The sequence below is a fragment of the Hippocampus comes genome, unplaced genomic scaffold, assembly GCF_001891065.2.
Source record: "Hippocampus comes isolate QL1 unplaced genomic scaffold, H_comes_QL1_v1.1 scaffold36, whole genome shotgun sequence".
Classification (NCBI taxonomy): Eukaryota; Metazoa; Chordata; class Actinopteri; order Syngnathiformes; family Syngnathidae; genus Hippocampus; species Hippocampus comes.
The window spans coordinates 526,813-541,687 of NW_017805695.1; the positions used below are offsets into that span (position 1 = coordinate 526,813).

General features: G+C 39.9%; 1 protein-coding gene across 6 annotated transcripts in view; it reads right to left on the minus strand.

Moving 5' to 3' along the window:
- Positions 1-258: 258 nt before the first annotated feature.
- Positions 259-14,875, minus strand: part of gbf1 (golgi brefeldin A resistant guanine nucleotide exchange factor 1) — a 96,207-nt gene continuing 81,590 nt past the window's right edge. For 3 of the 6 annotated variants that reach the window (XM_019882086.1, XM_019882090.1, XM_019882087.1), the window contains 15 exons: positions 14,625-14,748; positions 13,058-13,129; positions 12,723-12,817; positions 12,488-12,641; positions 10,422-10,647; positions 9,628-9,785; positions 9,273-9,522; positions 7,851-8,065; positions 5,677-5,827; positions 3,113-3,243; positions 2,915-3,016; positions 2,431-2,544; positions 2,168-2,345; positions 1,418-1,618; positions 259-899 (listed from right to left, as the gene is read on the minus strand). In XM_019882086.1, coding sequence (XP_019737645.1) covers positions 652-899; positions 1,418-1,618; positions 2,168-2,345; positions 2,431-2,544; positions 2,915-3,016; positions 3,113-3,243; positions 5,677-5,827; positions 7,851-8,065; positions 9,273-9,522; positions 9,628-9,785; positions 10,422-10,647; positions 12,488-12,641; positions 12,723-12,817; positions 13,058-13,129; positions 14,625-14,748 — 2,419 coding nt within the window. In that variant the 3' untranslated portion in view covers positions 259-651. The remainder of the gene's footprint in view (positions 900-1,417; positions 1,619-2,167; positions 2,346-2,430; positions 2,545-2,914; positions 3,017-3,112; positions 3,244-5,676; positions 5,828-7,850; positions 8,066-9,272; positions 9,523-9,627; positions 9,786-10,421; positions 10,648-12,487; positions 12,642-12,722; positions 12,818-13,057; positions 13,130-14,624; positions 14,749-14,875) is intronic. The other 3 variants (XM_019882091.1, XM_019882089.1, XM_019882088.1) reach the window with 2 other exon arrangements.

Below are 14,875 nucleotides of genomic sequence, written 5' to 3' on the forward strand. Positions count from 1 at the left end.
AGCGAAGCTCAAATCTTGATCATGATTATCACGAGGTCTAAATGTGGACTTTGCTCCAACGAGTAACGCGTTCGTAAGCGCATTGTTACATGCTCAGTCACTCGGAATCTGACAAACTCCGTAAACCGAAAGTTGAGCGTTTAGATGGAATAGTTCCACCGGCATATGCAAGCGCACCGTTATTTCGTGGAGCTGTTAGTTATATGTGTGTGTGTGTGTGTGTGTGTGTGTGTGTGTGTGTGTGTGTGTGTGTATATATATATATATATATATATATATATATTTTTTTTTTTAACATGTTCAACAGTTTTTGTATGACAGTATATTTCCTTTGAATTAAACTGTTATTTTACTCCAGGAGTGTCCATAAAGCAACATGTTTGGCTGTCAGAAAACAAACGATTTAAGAGTATAATCGCGAACATGACTAGCAACTCATCGATGAACGGTGAGCGAACTCAAGTCACCATGAAGATTCCCAGAGTGGAAAACGTACTAGTTGACTTTCAGACTGTGGAACGAGTGACAAATGAAGTGTCATCTGCCAACTTGCCGTGATTTGTAGATATATTCCCCAGCAGACCTTAAAGTGACGAATCTGACTTCTGGAAGTTAAGTCACAGATTGACAAGCGAGTGACCAACAGAGCTCCTACTGGACCTCGTCAGAGGGGCTTGTAGGTCTGGGACCAGGAAGCAGTGGTACCGGGGATGTAGCTTCAATCAGGGCGGGGTTGAGGATGATTGGCAGGGACATGGGTGGGACCCCCACCTGCAGCGGCGAGGCAAGCGGTTGGATGATGAAAGGGGACTGGCTCAAGGGTGAGGACACTTGAGCGTAGGGGGGTGGTGCTGGCACTGGCATTGGGGGCAATACTGGGGAAGATGATCGGTCTGCTCCTGAAAGACATTCATGAAAAACATTTTTCTGTTAGCCATTTTTTTTCTTCTTGTAAAGGGGAGCAAGGGGGAAGAGCATAGGTGGGCAAAGGAGCAGAAAGCAGTTGGTGGTTCAAAAATAAATAAATTCGGAACTTAGCCATGTGTTCGGGGATAAGTCAGTCAAAATAAGAAAATACTTGACATTGCCACAAATGCATCAGAACAGTGAATAACATGTGGGACAATATTTACTTCCCTAAGTACTACTAAGCACATGGCAGTGATTTCCTTTTCACAAACTCAAACTTTTGTGCCTACTTTATTTTTCTATTTTGTTCATCAGAGGGGCCGTTATGGCTATTGCTCATCAGAGTATGCGTGTGCAAGCGTGCCGATATGCGCGCGTGTGCTTTAATGGGTCAATCATGGGAGGTTGGACTTCGGTCAAAAACGGTTGGGCAGCCCTGCCTCGGATTATATTGAAACAAAGAAATGATTTTCTGCAAAATCACAGTTAAAGCATGTGGATGCAGTACCATTGGCATTGACTGCTTGGGTGTCTTGGGGCGATGCTGGCCTGCTGGGAGTTCGAGGCTCTGCAGAAGTTACGGGCACAGGCACAGAGGGGGGCGGTTGTTGGAGTGCTGGAACCGAAGAGCCCTGTGGAGAGGGAGGCCGCGCTGATGGGGTTGGTGGTTGCACCTCAGATGGAGGACTGGGCACTGGTTCTGAAGGAACTAAAAGATACAACATCAAGAATATGAGGTAACTTCAATGGCTCTAAAAAAAAACGCAAAAGGGTTGAGAGTTGAAAACTGCGTATTTGACATAAAACTCGAATGAGGACACAGCCCAGAAGTCAAACAAGGAACCAGAATCTCAAATGCAGGGTGAGATGACACATAACCTGGCATCAGATGATATCATTTCCCAGTTCACAGGCCCTTCTTCGCACTTGGCCATCTAATCTTAAATCTTCAACTGCTCTTCGTATTTTTCTTTGTAGTGTCGCTCTACCACATTAAAGACGAAAACTCAAAAAGTTTTGTCTTTGTAGGGTGACTATTAACATAAGCCAACTTTTATAACATAACTCTCCCTACAAATATTGAACAGTATTATGATAAATATGAAGTTTCAACCACTGTGCAGGAAAGTTTTATTTGCATGATCTGTAATTTATATAATGTCATTGAAATACATTCAAATTGATTGATTCTGTGGGATTCTATTCGAAAAGTTGAGTCAAGAAGAGTTGTGCAAAAGTACATCAAATAAACACGGACCTGGTAAAACGGTCTGTTTAAAGAGTTCCTCTCTCAGGTGGGGCAGGAAGCAGTCGATTCGTTCCCACGTTATTTCCCATAAATCCGAGTATTTTGTCTTGGAATCTGGGCTGCGGAAGATTTCTGCTGTGTCCATCACCAGCAGCATGTTCTTCAGAGACTCCGGGATGGCCTCCAACTAGACATGCCAACGCAGAGGTATGTTGAGTGGCACGCTCCGACAGTATACTACTGACATCATTTTTTTCTGCCACAGCTCTCACCAATAAGTCACTGGATCCTGCGTGCATGTACTTATCCATGAAATCCAAAATGCTAAGCCACAGGGCAGCAAAGGTAGGCAGGGACAACAATGGCAGAAGGTGCTGCAGAAAAACCTGGCGTACATGACAGAATTAAAACAAGAAAAAAAAAAGAATGAAAAGGAGTTATCCATTAATATAAACACAAATCGTCCCACAAGCCTAAAAGTTAAATTATAAGACAAGGATCTTATGTCAAACCTAACGGACTGTAGGAGGTACTCAGGTGTGCCGCCAAAAGCAAAAATCTGTGCACCTGACCCCCAACTTGACTTACACCTGCCTATACATCCAACAGGATGGCAACAGAGCACTGCACGAAACCCCTCAGCTCACTTTGACATAGCTCCTTAGTAACAAGATGCCATCATATGGCGGGCAAAACATTACGTGAAAATTTCAATGCCAATAAAATATCATGGTTGTCGGTGTGTGTAGGGTGAACCTTTGATAGGATAGTGCAGGCTCTCATTCTGGTCTCCTCCATTCCACCAACATCAGCTGGGCTGATGTTGTTCAGCAGCTTGGTCAGTAATGGAAATAGCACCTGCAAGGAGAGTACGAGTTTGGCTTTTTTCATGTATGTGTTGTTGTTTGGGTTTTTTTTTCCTCCCTAAAGTGTCTTGCGTAGATTAAGAATCACCTTATTGAAGCAGGACTCCCATTCTGTAGCATCTAGCGTCTGCAGATCGTGGACAAGCAGAGCCCTCTGGAGGTAGTTGAGAGCCTGCATGCGCACTTGACGTCTGGCGTCGCAGCACAGCCAAGCAATGCCTAATAAGGAAAGAAACAGTGCAGAAACAAAGACATCAACCAAGGAGGTGATTCAAATTTATCTCAAATGTGGCATACAGCGTGAAAGCTGTTTAAAAGCAGACTGGGTGGGGGGGGGGGGGATTTATTTCCGTTTTATGTTAATTATATCAGGCATGAAATTGTACTCTTTTAATATGCTGCTACTAATGTAGATAGGGTATGTGTTATTATCATTACAAAATACAAATGTTAGGTGTATGACGTATAAATGACATGGAATTAATAAATTCATATCACCGTTTAGACATGTCTACAGTGTGCATTACTGTTTTCTACATTTTTAAGGTGTTTCACATACAGAACACAAAGCCCTGAATCATATAAATGACTACCAGTGACTGCCAAATCATGATCTGGGCAAATCTCTTTCTTCCCGCCATCGTGCAGGAAATAACAATGTTGCAAACACTTTTTTGGTAAGACCTAAGACACAGGTCATTCTCTTGCTTGTGGCGCTCACACAGGTGCATGGAAAAAAAAAAAAGGAGCACCACTTTCAGAGTAAACGCCATCCATATATTATGTTTTATTTTTACGTCACATGACTGCGAGGGCCGGTTACAGGCTGTGCACGGTCTGTTCCAGTCTATACCATTAACATATGTGAGTTGCACAAAAAAAATTGCAAAATGTCTCAGGCTCTGTTAAAAAAAAAACTGCACTTCAAGAAATACCTGAAGCATACTAACTGTACAACCACATACTCCCTGTATTGCCATGGTCAGGATGGTACCACCTCTGCCTCAATTTGACCTGGGAAGTACATTTGTGACTAAATTCAGAAAAGAAAAAATATTTAATTATTTAAATGTTTTTAGATTTTTGTTTGGTGATTACCCATGAGATTTTGTGTGTGTGTAAAAGGAACATTGGCTAAACAAAGGGTGTTATCAACTGATATACAGTATCTATTCTCCAAAAAAAAAAAAAAGGATATTACTCTAAGTCTTACGTGATGCACATATACTGACGTGTTTATATTGGCTACCATTAGTGATACTGTACATTGTCGTGCCTCATTAATAAATGAGATAGAGTTGCGCGTCCCTGTGAAGCGACAAGACATGTGCAAAGGAAACCGTTTCGGTGGTTTTCAAAAGCAGTTCCACCCCTTTTGTGTATGCATGTGTGCATGCCAACTCACACAGGTGTGAGCAATGTGAGTGATAAGGGGGAACGAATCAGTGCAATGGACTGCTGAGGATATACAGTATGTAAACAAACATGCATAGAAATGGTAAGTTATTGAGTCCAGAAAAAAATGTATTGTATATTTTATTCATCAAACGGCAAGTTGATATAGTAATTATCATGACTGGCCCACTCTATTCACTTGGGGATGTTTTTCTGATTACGGACTGCGATATTGTGCTTAGAATGGAAGGTAAAATGACCTCCCACTGAACATTCGGCAAGCACCCTCGCTGCCCATCTTTAAAACCCGCCTCAAAACTCACTTGTATTCTTTGGCATTTTACTCAGCATGACTGAGATTTGATCTTAGTTTTACTGTTTGGTGCTTTCTAACATCTTTGTTACTGATTTATTGATTTATTGTTGTATATATGTTAGTTCAGTGTTTTTCAACCTTTTTTGAGCCAGGGCACGTTTTTTACATTGGAACAATTTTGCGGCACACCACTAACCAAAAATGTGATAAAATGATGACACTCTGAACAGTGTATTTAATTAAAATATAATTTCTCAGTTTATTTATACTCAATCAGTGTGAAACCCGGGGCTGTTTAGATCAGGGTTTTTCGAACTTTTTTGAACTTTTATTCATTGAAAAAAATCTCGAGGCACACCACTAGCCGAAAATGTGATTGCACCCCCCTCCCCCACGCTTATTTTACCAACTAACGTGTTATATTGTTACTATAACCGTTTTTAACATTGAAGAATGACGTGAGCACAGCTTGAATTGGAATCTAATGAACACAAAGAAAACAGTATTTTATCATCTTTCATATTTATTGTTTTACCGTCGTCCTGCATTCATGCGTCACAAATTCGCGTGTCTCTCGTCGTAACACAAGGCAATTGGCTCGCTGTTGCTGCTCCCTAGCGGTATGGGAGGGTACTACATGATTATTTTCTGGGCGAAAGACCGCACAGGGATAAAAATTGGATATTTTCCCGCGGCACACCTGACAATGTCTCGCGGCAGACGAGTGTGCCACGGCACACCGGTTGAAAAACACTGTGTTAGTTGCTCCATGTACAGCACTTTGTATGCAGCGAGTGCTGTTTGAAAGTGCTCTATAAATACAGTTGAGAGAGTAAAGTTAAAACCTCCTTTATCATTACTTCTGTATCTAGTACAACACATCCTCTACTAAAATGAAAATATAGTGTGAATAGAGTCTGCACAATGTGATATGAGCTGACCTTGCAGCAGTGGGCACCAGCAGCTCGTCCACAGTGTCTGGGAGTCAGCTTCAATCTTTTTACCAGCAGCCTCCAAATTGCGCTGTTCTTCTGCCCAGGAGCTGTAGATGCTGGCAGCCCGGGTGTGCAATGTGTGCATCAAGTCTAAAAGCTGAACAATCAAAGACACACCAACATCAATATGCATTAAAAACAAACCAACCCCCCCCCCCGAAATAATGTTATACTATGTCCAAAACATCAGGACACAATAACAAATGTGCATGCTTTTGTGCAATGCTTATGTTAGATAATGAATGCTATGCAATGCCTGACAAGGCACATGTATATACTTTGTATACATTCGGATTTATATTGTAGGTGCAAGTGCCCATTTCCAAAGTAATGCTAACACTGCATTCTCAACATACTGACTGAGAGGGTCCCCCCATTTTTTAAAATTGTCACAGCCTTTTTCCAATATTAACTTACTTCAAAATTGAGCTCATGTGCATGCTGCTCGTCGTTGACAGGGATGCGAGACGATAAAATTGTGTGACTGAATGTGAATACAGGTTGTTGTTTGTCTGTGTGTGCCCTTGACTGGTGACCGGTTCAAGGTGTTTCCTGCCCACTGCCCGGAGACAGCTTGGATAGGCTCCAGCACACCCGCGAGCCTCGTTAACAGTGATAAACACAAAATACAACTTGAAAAATTCTCATGCTTTTAAATGGAATAGTATTTAAAGCAGAAAACATTAAATTCAAAAGCTACCACATCTATTAAGTAACACCCTCCTATTGAATATTGTATTCTGTGGAATTAATGAGATCAGAACATCCATTTCATGTCAGAATATTGACTACAAGGTTAGAAAATAATCAAGGAACATTTCATTCACACCACCCATCAAATTCATAAGAGATCAAATTAGAAATTCCCTCTCATATGAGCTTCAATCATGGAAAAAAAAAATCTGAAAAAAATCCCAGCTCATGCTATTATGATAAGTGTTTGACATCAATCCATCCATTCTCTAAGCCGCTTATGTCTTAAATGTTTTTGGGCAAGAGGTGGGGTACATTATAGATTGTCACCAGTAAATTGCATGGCATCGGCAGAAAACCATCCACACTCACATTCACACCTCCAGAGAATTTAAAGTGTTCATTTCACCTGCCATTCAATTTTTTGGAACACATTTTCAAAAACACTTGTCAAAACACAACCATTGGGGTTGATTTCACTTATCAAAAGCTGACAGCCAAAAACACATGAGGGGTGTAAAAGCCTTCTTATTGTAGGTGTCATTAGATGACTTTCCATCGGCCTCACAAATGTGAAAATTGCACAATCACAAACTAATGGTGGAAACACAGAAATTTAAAAAAAAAACTCAAATACAGCAAAAAAGTTTTTATGCTCTAAGAAGGTGGTTTTTGAGACGTGTTGATATAGATCGCCAAAGTGTAAATATACTGAAATACATTTTACACTTGTCATTCAAATAACTCGAAACTGACTGAAGTAATAATGAATAAAATGAAAAACTGAACTGAACTGAAAATTAGCTCACGAATATCAGACATTACTTTATTCATGTGGTCAAAGTGAATCATAAAGCAAAATCTCATGAAAGCCTGGAAGGAATGATGGGACGCTGATTTTACACAGATTTGATCGATTGTATTCAGTGATAAATCGGTGATTTGTTTGGGTTTTTTTTTTTTTTTTTGCGATGAGTCATGTTCCCGCTCACCACCTCATTTTCTGTGCACTAAATGTTTGTTTATCAGCATTTTGAGGAGAATTCTTCAGGTGTAATTATTCTTCTTCCCGCCCGCCCCCAATACATTTAAATGTGCATCAAAACACAAATTTTAGCTATTTGTGGGCTGCGCCCAAATCCTTCAAGTAGCAGGTGTTGACTTTACAGTAAATTAACACGTTTAAATAGATAGGATAAATTGGTCCATCTTCGGATTGTATCAGTGATCAGTTATCGTTTATTCTTGTAACCTGATGATCGGCTCAAAAATCCTGATCGTGTTGCGCAACCAATCGCTGCAATCAAAATATTTTTAAGTCTCAATGAGATTTGTACCATTGTGTATGTATTTTGGTAGCTTTCGGTTTTGGTAAACGTGTGATCACTGACATTAGATAGTATGAGAAAGAAGGCTCCTGTACTTACATCCCGACTAACCTGTAATGACACCGTATGGTAACCTGCTGGGACACCCTCATCCTCCTCATCATCACTATGGGAACGTGATGGGCGTTGACTGGAGGCTCGACTTCCACCTCGTCTTGTTCCATTTCCACTTTCTTTCTCCTTTGCTCCAGCTTTCTTCCGCAAACGAGACTTGGCAGAATTATGACTCTTCTTCTTGTCATGGTTGCGGTAACCTGAGGAATGAAACAAGCGGAAACATCTTTGCAGCACAGCTTGGAACATTTTGTCAATTTAAATTTAAAACAGTTCCTTGCTACAACTTCAATGATTCTTTTTGTTCAATTGCTTTGTTGTTTGCCTATTTAAAATAAGCATTGATGAAAAATAATCTGACATAGATTTTCTTTGTGTGGAATCAAATACACAACTGTCATTTTGTTGTATGCAGTAGATACACAGTTAATTGTACCATCTGTCATTTAGGATAGAAGAGCATTTAGTCGCTCTGCCTGTCACCCGTGACTCTTATTACAGTCATAGGTAGAGGAACATTTCTTTTCAGTGTTTTTTTGAAATAATTTTTTTTTTGGTTTTCTCTTGTTAGTTTTTCGCGAGGATCTACCCAACCCCTTTCTCCTGTCCAATAGTTTTATCTTTTGGGTTGTTGAGCTTCAGGGAGTGATCGGATACAGTACATCACCACACTCCCACGCACTGTAATGAACCTCGTATGCTGCAAGACAAAGAGCCCATGCTGCATTTGTCTTGATTTTTACCAGTCTTGGAATTAACTATAAATAGGAAAAAAAAAAGCTATTTAACAGTTGGAGGCCTGATAAATTTTAGTCATTTTGTTTCTACTGTTGAAATTCTTTGGATCATGGCATGATTGATTTCTTCATGGATCTTGTACTTTACTTATCAACAACTTTTTTTTTTAACATGGAATCATCATTTGCATCGTGCATTTCATATTTACTTTGGTTGTCTTTGTGAGATATTTAAGTTGACTAGATGATTAAAAAATGTATTGGTGATAAATATACAAAAAAATAAAAATAAAATCTGAAGGAACAAATTCTTTCAATACCATTCAATATACTTGAAGTTGTTGGGGTCAAATGCAATTTGGGCATGTATTTTACCGGTACTTTGCAATTTTCAAATATTTCAAAAACATATTTAGAACATTATAACATTAACATTATATTAACATTATATTTAATCAGAATCATCTTTATTGGCCAAGTATGTAGAACACATAAGGAATTTGTCTCCGGTAGTACACTGAGTGAAATATCCTTTCCGTTAGGACAATCAAAACTTAAAAGAAGGTGAGCCAAGTCTTTCATTAATATTTTGAGAAGGTTACACATGCCGTTTTATTCAGAATGATCTGCCAATGTGAAAATCTTAGTTATGTGCATTTGAGTAACTAACCTCCATTGAGACTAGCTTCCACGAATACCCGGATGGCTCGAACACACAGCTCAAAGTTGTCCGGTGTGACGTGGGCAGCGTCACGGACAATGAATGACAATGTTTCTACACACTTGATGAGAGACTTTGTGTCATGCTGGCCAAGGTCCTGACCCAGTGTCAGACTGTACTGGTTGACCAAGGGATGATTGAGTTGAGATTTGGAGCTTACTAGTGGGGTCTTATTGGTTTCTAAATCCTCTTTTCCAACCTAAAAAAACAAAAAACAAAAACACAAAGCAGAGGTTAAGTTGAGGGTTTTCAGAATGAGAATATCAAAGCAGAAACTCATCTGAAGTAATGTGTGGGTACTGACCATCAGCCATTCACTGCTTGCTACATCCACATCTGTTGTGGAGCGAGGGATTCGGGCCTTGCTGTGCTCAGTGTAGACTTCTGAGTCAGATGTGTAGCCGCGATCTAAACTCACTTCATTCGGATGATGGGATGGCAACTCACTATCTGACTGGGCACCTGAGCACACAAAGACGACAGATTGATTTTTTTTCTATGTCAAAAGATGAATGAGACAATGGTTTAGCATTCATTTCCAGGTATTTACCTACTGGATCATTCTGGATCTCATACACAACTTAGATGGTAACATTATTTGAACAAACCACATTTTAGGTGAGCAGAAGCATTGGAACGGAATTAGTCTTAAAATATATCCCATACACGGTCACTAAGCCTTAACCATAATTTGCCTTCAATAACAACATCAAGCCTATGATCCTATGTGTAAAAATAATTGCCCCTTCTCAAATAAAATATAAAAACATCTGTCAGTCACCTTCCAGTCCTTGGATACGCTTGCTGTTTCCAAGTACTTTATCAAATCCAAATGCTATTGTATCTGGTAATAAAAGAGAAATGTTGATCTCTCGTCTGTTGATTTAAATGATTTAATATTCATGTTTTAATGTGCAGCCAAATTTTTGTCAGTTTACAGGTTTAAGTGTTTGATTTGGATCAGTTAAGAACTGCAAGACTTACAGTGTATATTGAAAAATCTTATTTATAATGCATTGATTCCAAATTGCAAACATTTATGAACTGTTAATATCCATAAAATGTGTGCCCTACAACTATGAGACAGAAATACTGCACCTGTTTCAATGTCCGTACTGGCAGAGGTAAACTGAAAGGAGGCAGGAGGTTTCACTCCAGCACCAATGCATTCAAGCAGTGAGAAGAGTGTGTACCAATGGTCTGTACTGTGGATGTTAGCCGCATTAGTCTTGAGCAGCTCATGAAGGCCATAAGCCACCTCTCTGCTGACCCGGGACAAAACATGGGGTTTCATCATAAGCAGGAGACGGAGGGAAAGGAGCACCTGCATGTGGGATCACAAATAATGAAAAAGGAGGAAAACCAAAGAGCAGATATTTTGAGATCTTCATAGCACAATGAAATACTGTACTGTACATGCACATGGGTTGACAGTGTTACCTTGAGGAAAACATTTTCACATACCTTAAAACAAATAAACAAATTGTTGGTCATTTAAGTAATTATATTGGAAAGATATTGAGTCAGAGACATTTCCCGTCCCTTCATTGTTGAAAGCGTCCGACCGGAGCTGTGGTCGTAAGGTGGTTCATGCCAGTCGTGGTGGTAATAACCGAACCCATTGGTGGACACCGGCCCGTAAGGAATGCTGTCAAGCTAAAAAGTCCGATTGGGCCTTTATGGCTTGGAGGACTTCAGAGGCAGGTGATTGTTACTGGCAGGCCAAGCAGAATACAGCATCAGTGGTCGCTGAGGCCAAACCTTTGGTAACTCGCAGGAGGGGTTCCGGGAGGCCATGGAAAACAACTTACTGGTCTATCTACTTTCTTAACTTCCCCTATAGTCACGAGCTGTGGGTTATGACCGAAAGAACAAGAGCTTGCACAGAGGCGGCCCAAATCCTTTGTGGGGTGTCTGGTCTCTCCCTCAGAGATAGTGTGATAAGCTCAGTCAACTAGGAGGTGCTGGCTCCTCATTGAGAGGAGCCAGCTAAAGTGGCTCAGGCGTGTAGTAAGCATGCCTCCTGGATGGCTCCCTGATGAGTTGTTCTGTGCACAACTCACTGGGAGGAGGCCCAGGGGACGACCCTGGACATGCTGGAGGGACTATGCCTCCCGGCCTGGAAATGCCTCAGGAATCCCCCCAAAGTACTGGGCCAAGCGGCTGGGGAGAGGGAAATTTGCTGCCCCTTCGACCTGACCCCGGATAACCGGAAGAAAATCGGAGGGATGGATATTCTAAGGTTTTGGGAAATGGGAAATATGTAGTTGATCGAAAAATTTAGAAATACAGGCAGGTGACACGACAAATAGCAGTGCACACTAAAGAAGAAATTACATAGCCATTTATCTCTCCTGATGTTTGGACAAAGAGCATTATACGCATTGCAGCTTGAATTTAACGAAAAAGAGAAATACATCAGGGTTAATCAAATGAGACAAATTTTTAATGTGATGTTTGACTTCAGCAAACTCAAGATGAGAATTTGGAATTAGTATTGTGTTTAATTCACTGTTGTCCACGGTTGATAAAAATGCTTGCCAAATTACTCAAATTATTTACCTGTATTTGTGAACATGAAATTCATTGTTCAAGTGTTTTCCGAACAGATCAGAGGAGCTCATTCAATTAGCCAAGAAAAAAATGGCCACAACCACGATGTCTGATTACTCATGAATAATACAGAGAGAGAGTTTCAGGCAGGAGTGTCAAACTCATTTTTGTCACGGGCCACATTATAGTTACGGTTTCCCGCAGAGGGCCATTATCTATGACTGTGAAACCAAACACCTTTTGAATCCCCTCATATTATTACAAATACACAACACCTGATGGATAACTACTTTTGAAATCAGATGGCAAGGACAATAGTTTGTAATATCTCGATGTGTTATTATTTCTACATACGACATTTAGAAATTCTGGTCGAGATTTTAGCAAGAATCATCAACGTTGACAAAGATTTGCTTCCGCGGGCCACATAAAATGAAGTGGCGGACCGGACCTGGCCTCCGCGACTTAAGTTAGACACCTGTGGCTTAGAAGGTGAACAATAATAGAAAGGAACAATCATTCGTGGAAGTAAAGGGAGCTCTGAAATTCTGGCAAGACACTGTAGCTGTTAAACTGATATATAAACATATGGAAGAGAGTGACTGCCCTACCTGGGAACTAATATCTTCTCGTCGTAGCAAGCGAATGGCAAGACGAAGGAGTCCCACTACACCCCTCTCCACCAAGAAGCAGCTCTCGTTAGCGTGGACGCAGATGTGACAGAGGTGTTCACGCACTGTCTGCCATACACACGACACACGGTCTCTAAAAGCAGATACACATTTTTAGTGTACCAAAATGTCAAAACAAGAAGCACATGCCGTATCACTTTGTTGCAACTATTACCGATTTTCCATTACAATACGCAGTAACATCTCTAAGCAGAAGGCGGCATCCTCTTCATCATAAGTCTCATCATCGGGGGTGACCGATATCAAAGCCTGTAGAAGATAATGTAATTATTCTTCATCATGTAGACTTCTCAGCAATAACAACACGAAAAAAAAGATAACTCATGGGCAGCAGGACATAAAAAAAAAACAAAAAAACAATGCAATTAATATTTACACTACTAAACAACAACACGAAAAAAAATATAACTCATGGGCAGCAGGACAAAAAAAAAACCAAAAAAACAATGCAATTAATATTTACACTACTAAATTCAATCCAACAGTTACCTTCATAAGTTCCTGTAAAGACTCAAGCTGGAGGAACTTGCTCTCTGTAATCATCTTCTCTGGGTCACATTGCTGAAGATAAACAGAGAAATTCAAGTATACAGTGGACTGCCGCATACAGTGTTTGCGTTATTTGTATTTGCGAATCACCTATTCATTGTTTTTTTTCTTTTTTTCAGGGACCTATTCATTATTCACGGAAAAATTCAGCCATTATTTTCTGTAACGTGACGAAAACGTGGGGAAAAAAAAGTCCTTTGCGTCAAAATAATGTCTTCATTATGAATGTATGTAAGTGCGTACTTTGGGGGAAAGGGTTGTAGGATTACACTGGTTAAAATCTCCTGTTGCAACAAACATAGCATATTGGTGTGCATTGTGCAGTTGGGCACCTATTCATTATTTGCGGAAAAACTCATAGCCATTATTTTCTGGAATGTGACGAAAACGTGGAAAAAAAGTACTTTGCGGGCGGATAGTCCTCCGAAATGCTATTGCTAGTCATGGTAAGGTGACATGTTTGTCAAAGGATGAAGGAGCTGAAAGTAACATCTCCAGTCCATAATGTCTGTTTCAGACAGGTCATGGTAAGAGCACTCTCTCCTTTTTTGCTCTCGATCGCTCCCACTCATCCCCTCACCATTAACTCCTCCCTCTTTCTTCCCTTCTCTCCCTCACTGTAGTACCCCCCTCCCTATTTTTTAAAAATAATAAATACATTAAAAAAAAAAGAAAAAAGAAGGAAATGTGTACATAATAATTTGTCTATCACCCAGGTAAAAAAAAAAATAAAGGTTATCCCACCAGCCCATTAAATCGGCACCTCTTTGAGTCTGGAGTTTAACCTCCTACAGCCGAAAAGTATATTAATTTCAAAGACCAGCCAATGCTTAGGAAGTTTTGCGGAGAAAGAGAAAATCTGATTCACTTGGCCTCAAATTTCTGTACCGGTAATGTAATTAAAAGTAGTTTCAATATCCCAAAATGATGCATAACTTTAGCGTTTCAAATACATGAATACAGGACCTTGAAAAATATGTGCATATTAAATCGCAATATTGCGGAGAAGAAAAAAATTTCTATTACACGATGCAATCAGATGACAGGTTGCCTTGAGTACTGAATAAAGGTTGCATTGTGGAATATGCCTGGCTGTCTGCACTATATGACAGAGTGCAAGCACTAAATTTAACATAATAGTGGCAACAGGACAAACAAAGACGTCACAAACAATTTTTGCCATGCAAGTTGTAATTAAAAACTAAAAGTGTGCTGCATATAAGCTGTTCAGCACAGTTAGATTTTAAGACATTTTGTAAGCATTTGAAATGCTAATAAAATGTTTCGGGATCAAAGTGTATACAATTTTCATGGATTGAACAATTAATATTGGAAACAAGACAAGCACCAATTATTTGTGGAAATTTGTTAATCACAGTCTGACAAATAGCGGGGGTCCACTGAATGATAATATAAAAACACATCCTAATACATGATGCCCTTTAGGTGGTTATATTTTGGATGAATGTATTGATATAAGTCACATATTGTAAATTGTATTCAGCACCTTTATGCAGAGGATGGCAGCCTGTTTTGCTTCCTGATTTTCCATAGATGGTCCTCTTAATCCAGACTGCTCAGCGCCACTCAGAGTCAGCCAGTTGACAAAACTCAACACTGCTGACTCCCCACTGAAATGATATTGTAAAAGACTAAAGTTGCTTATTTGCTTTTAATAGTACATTTTTTTATCGTTCCGCCATTTAAAGCTTTCAATGCAGTTAGAGAAACCATTTTGTACAAATCAGTGGGGAAAAA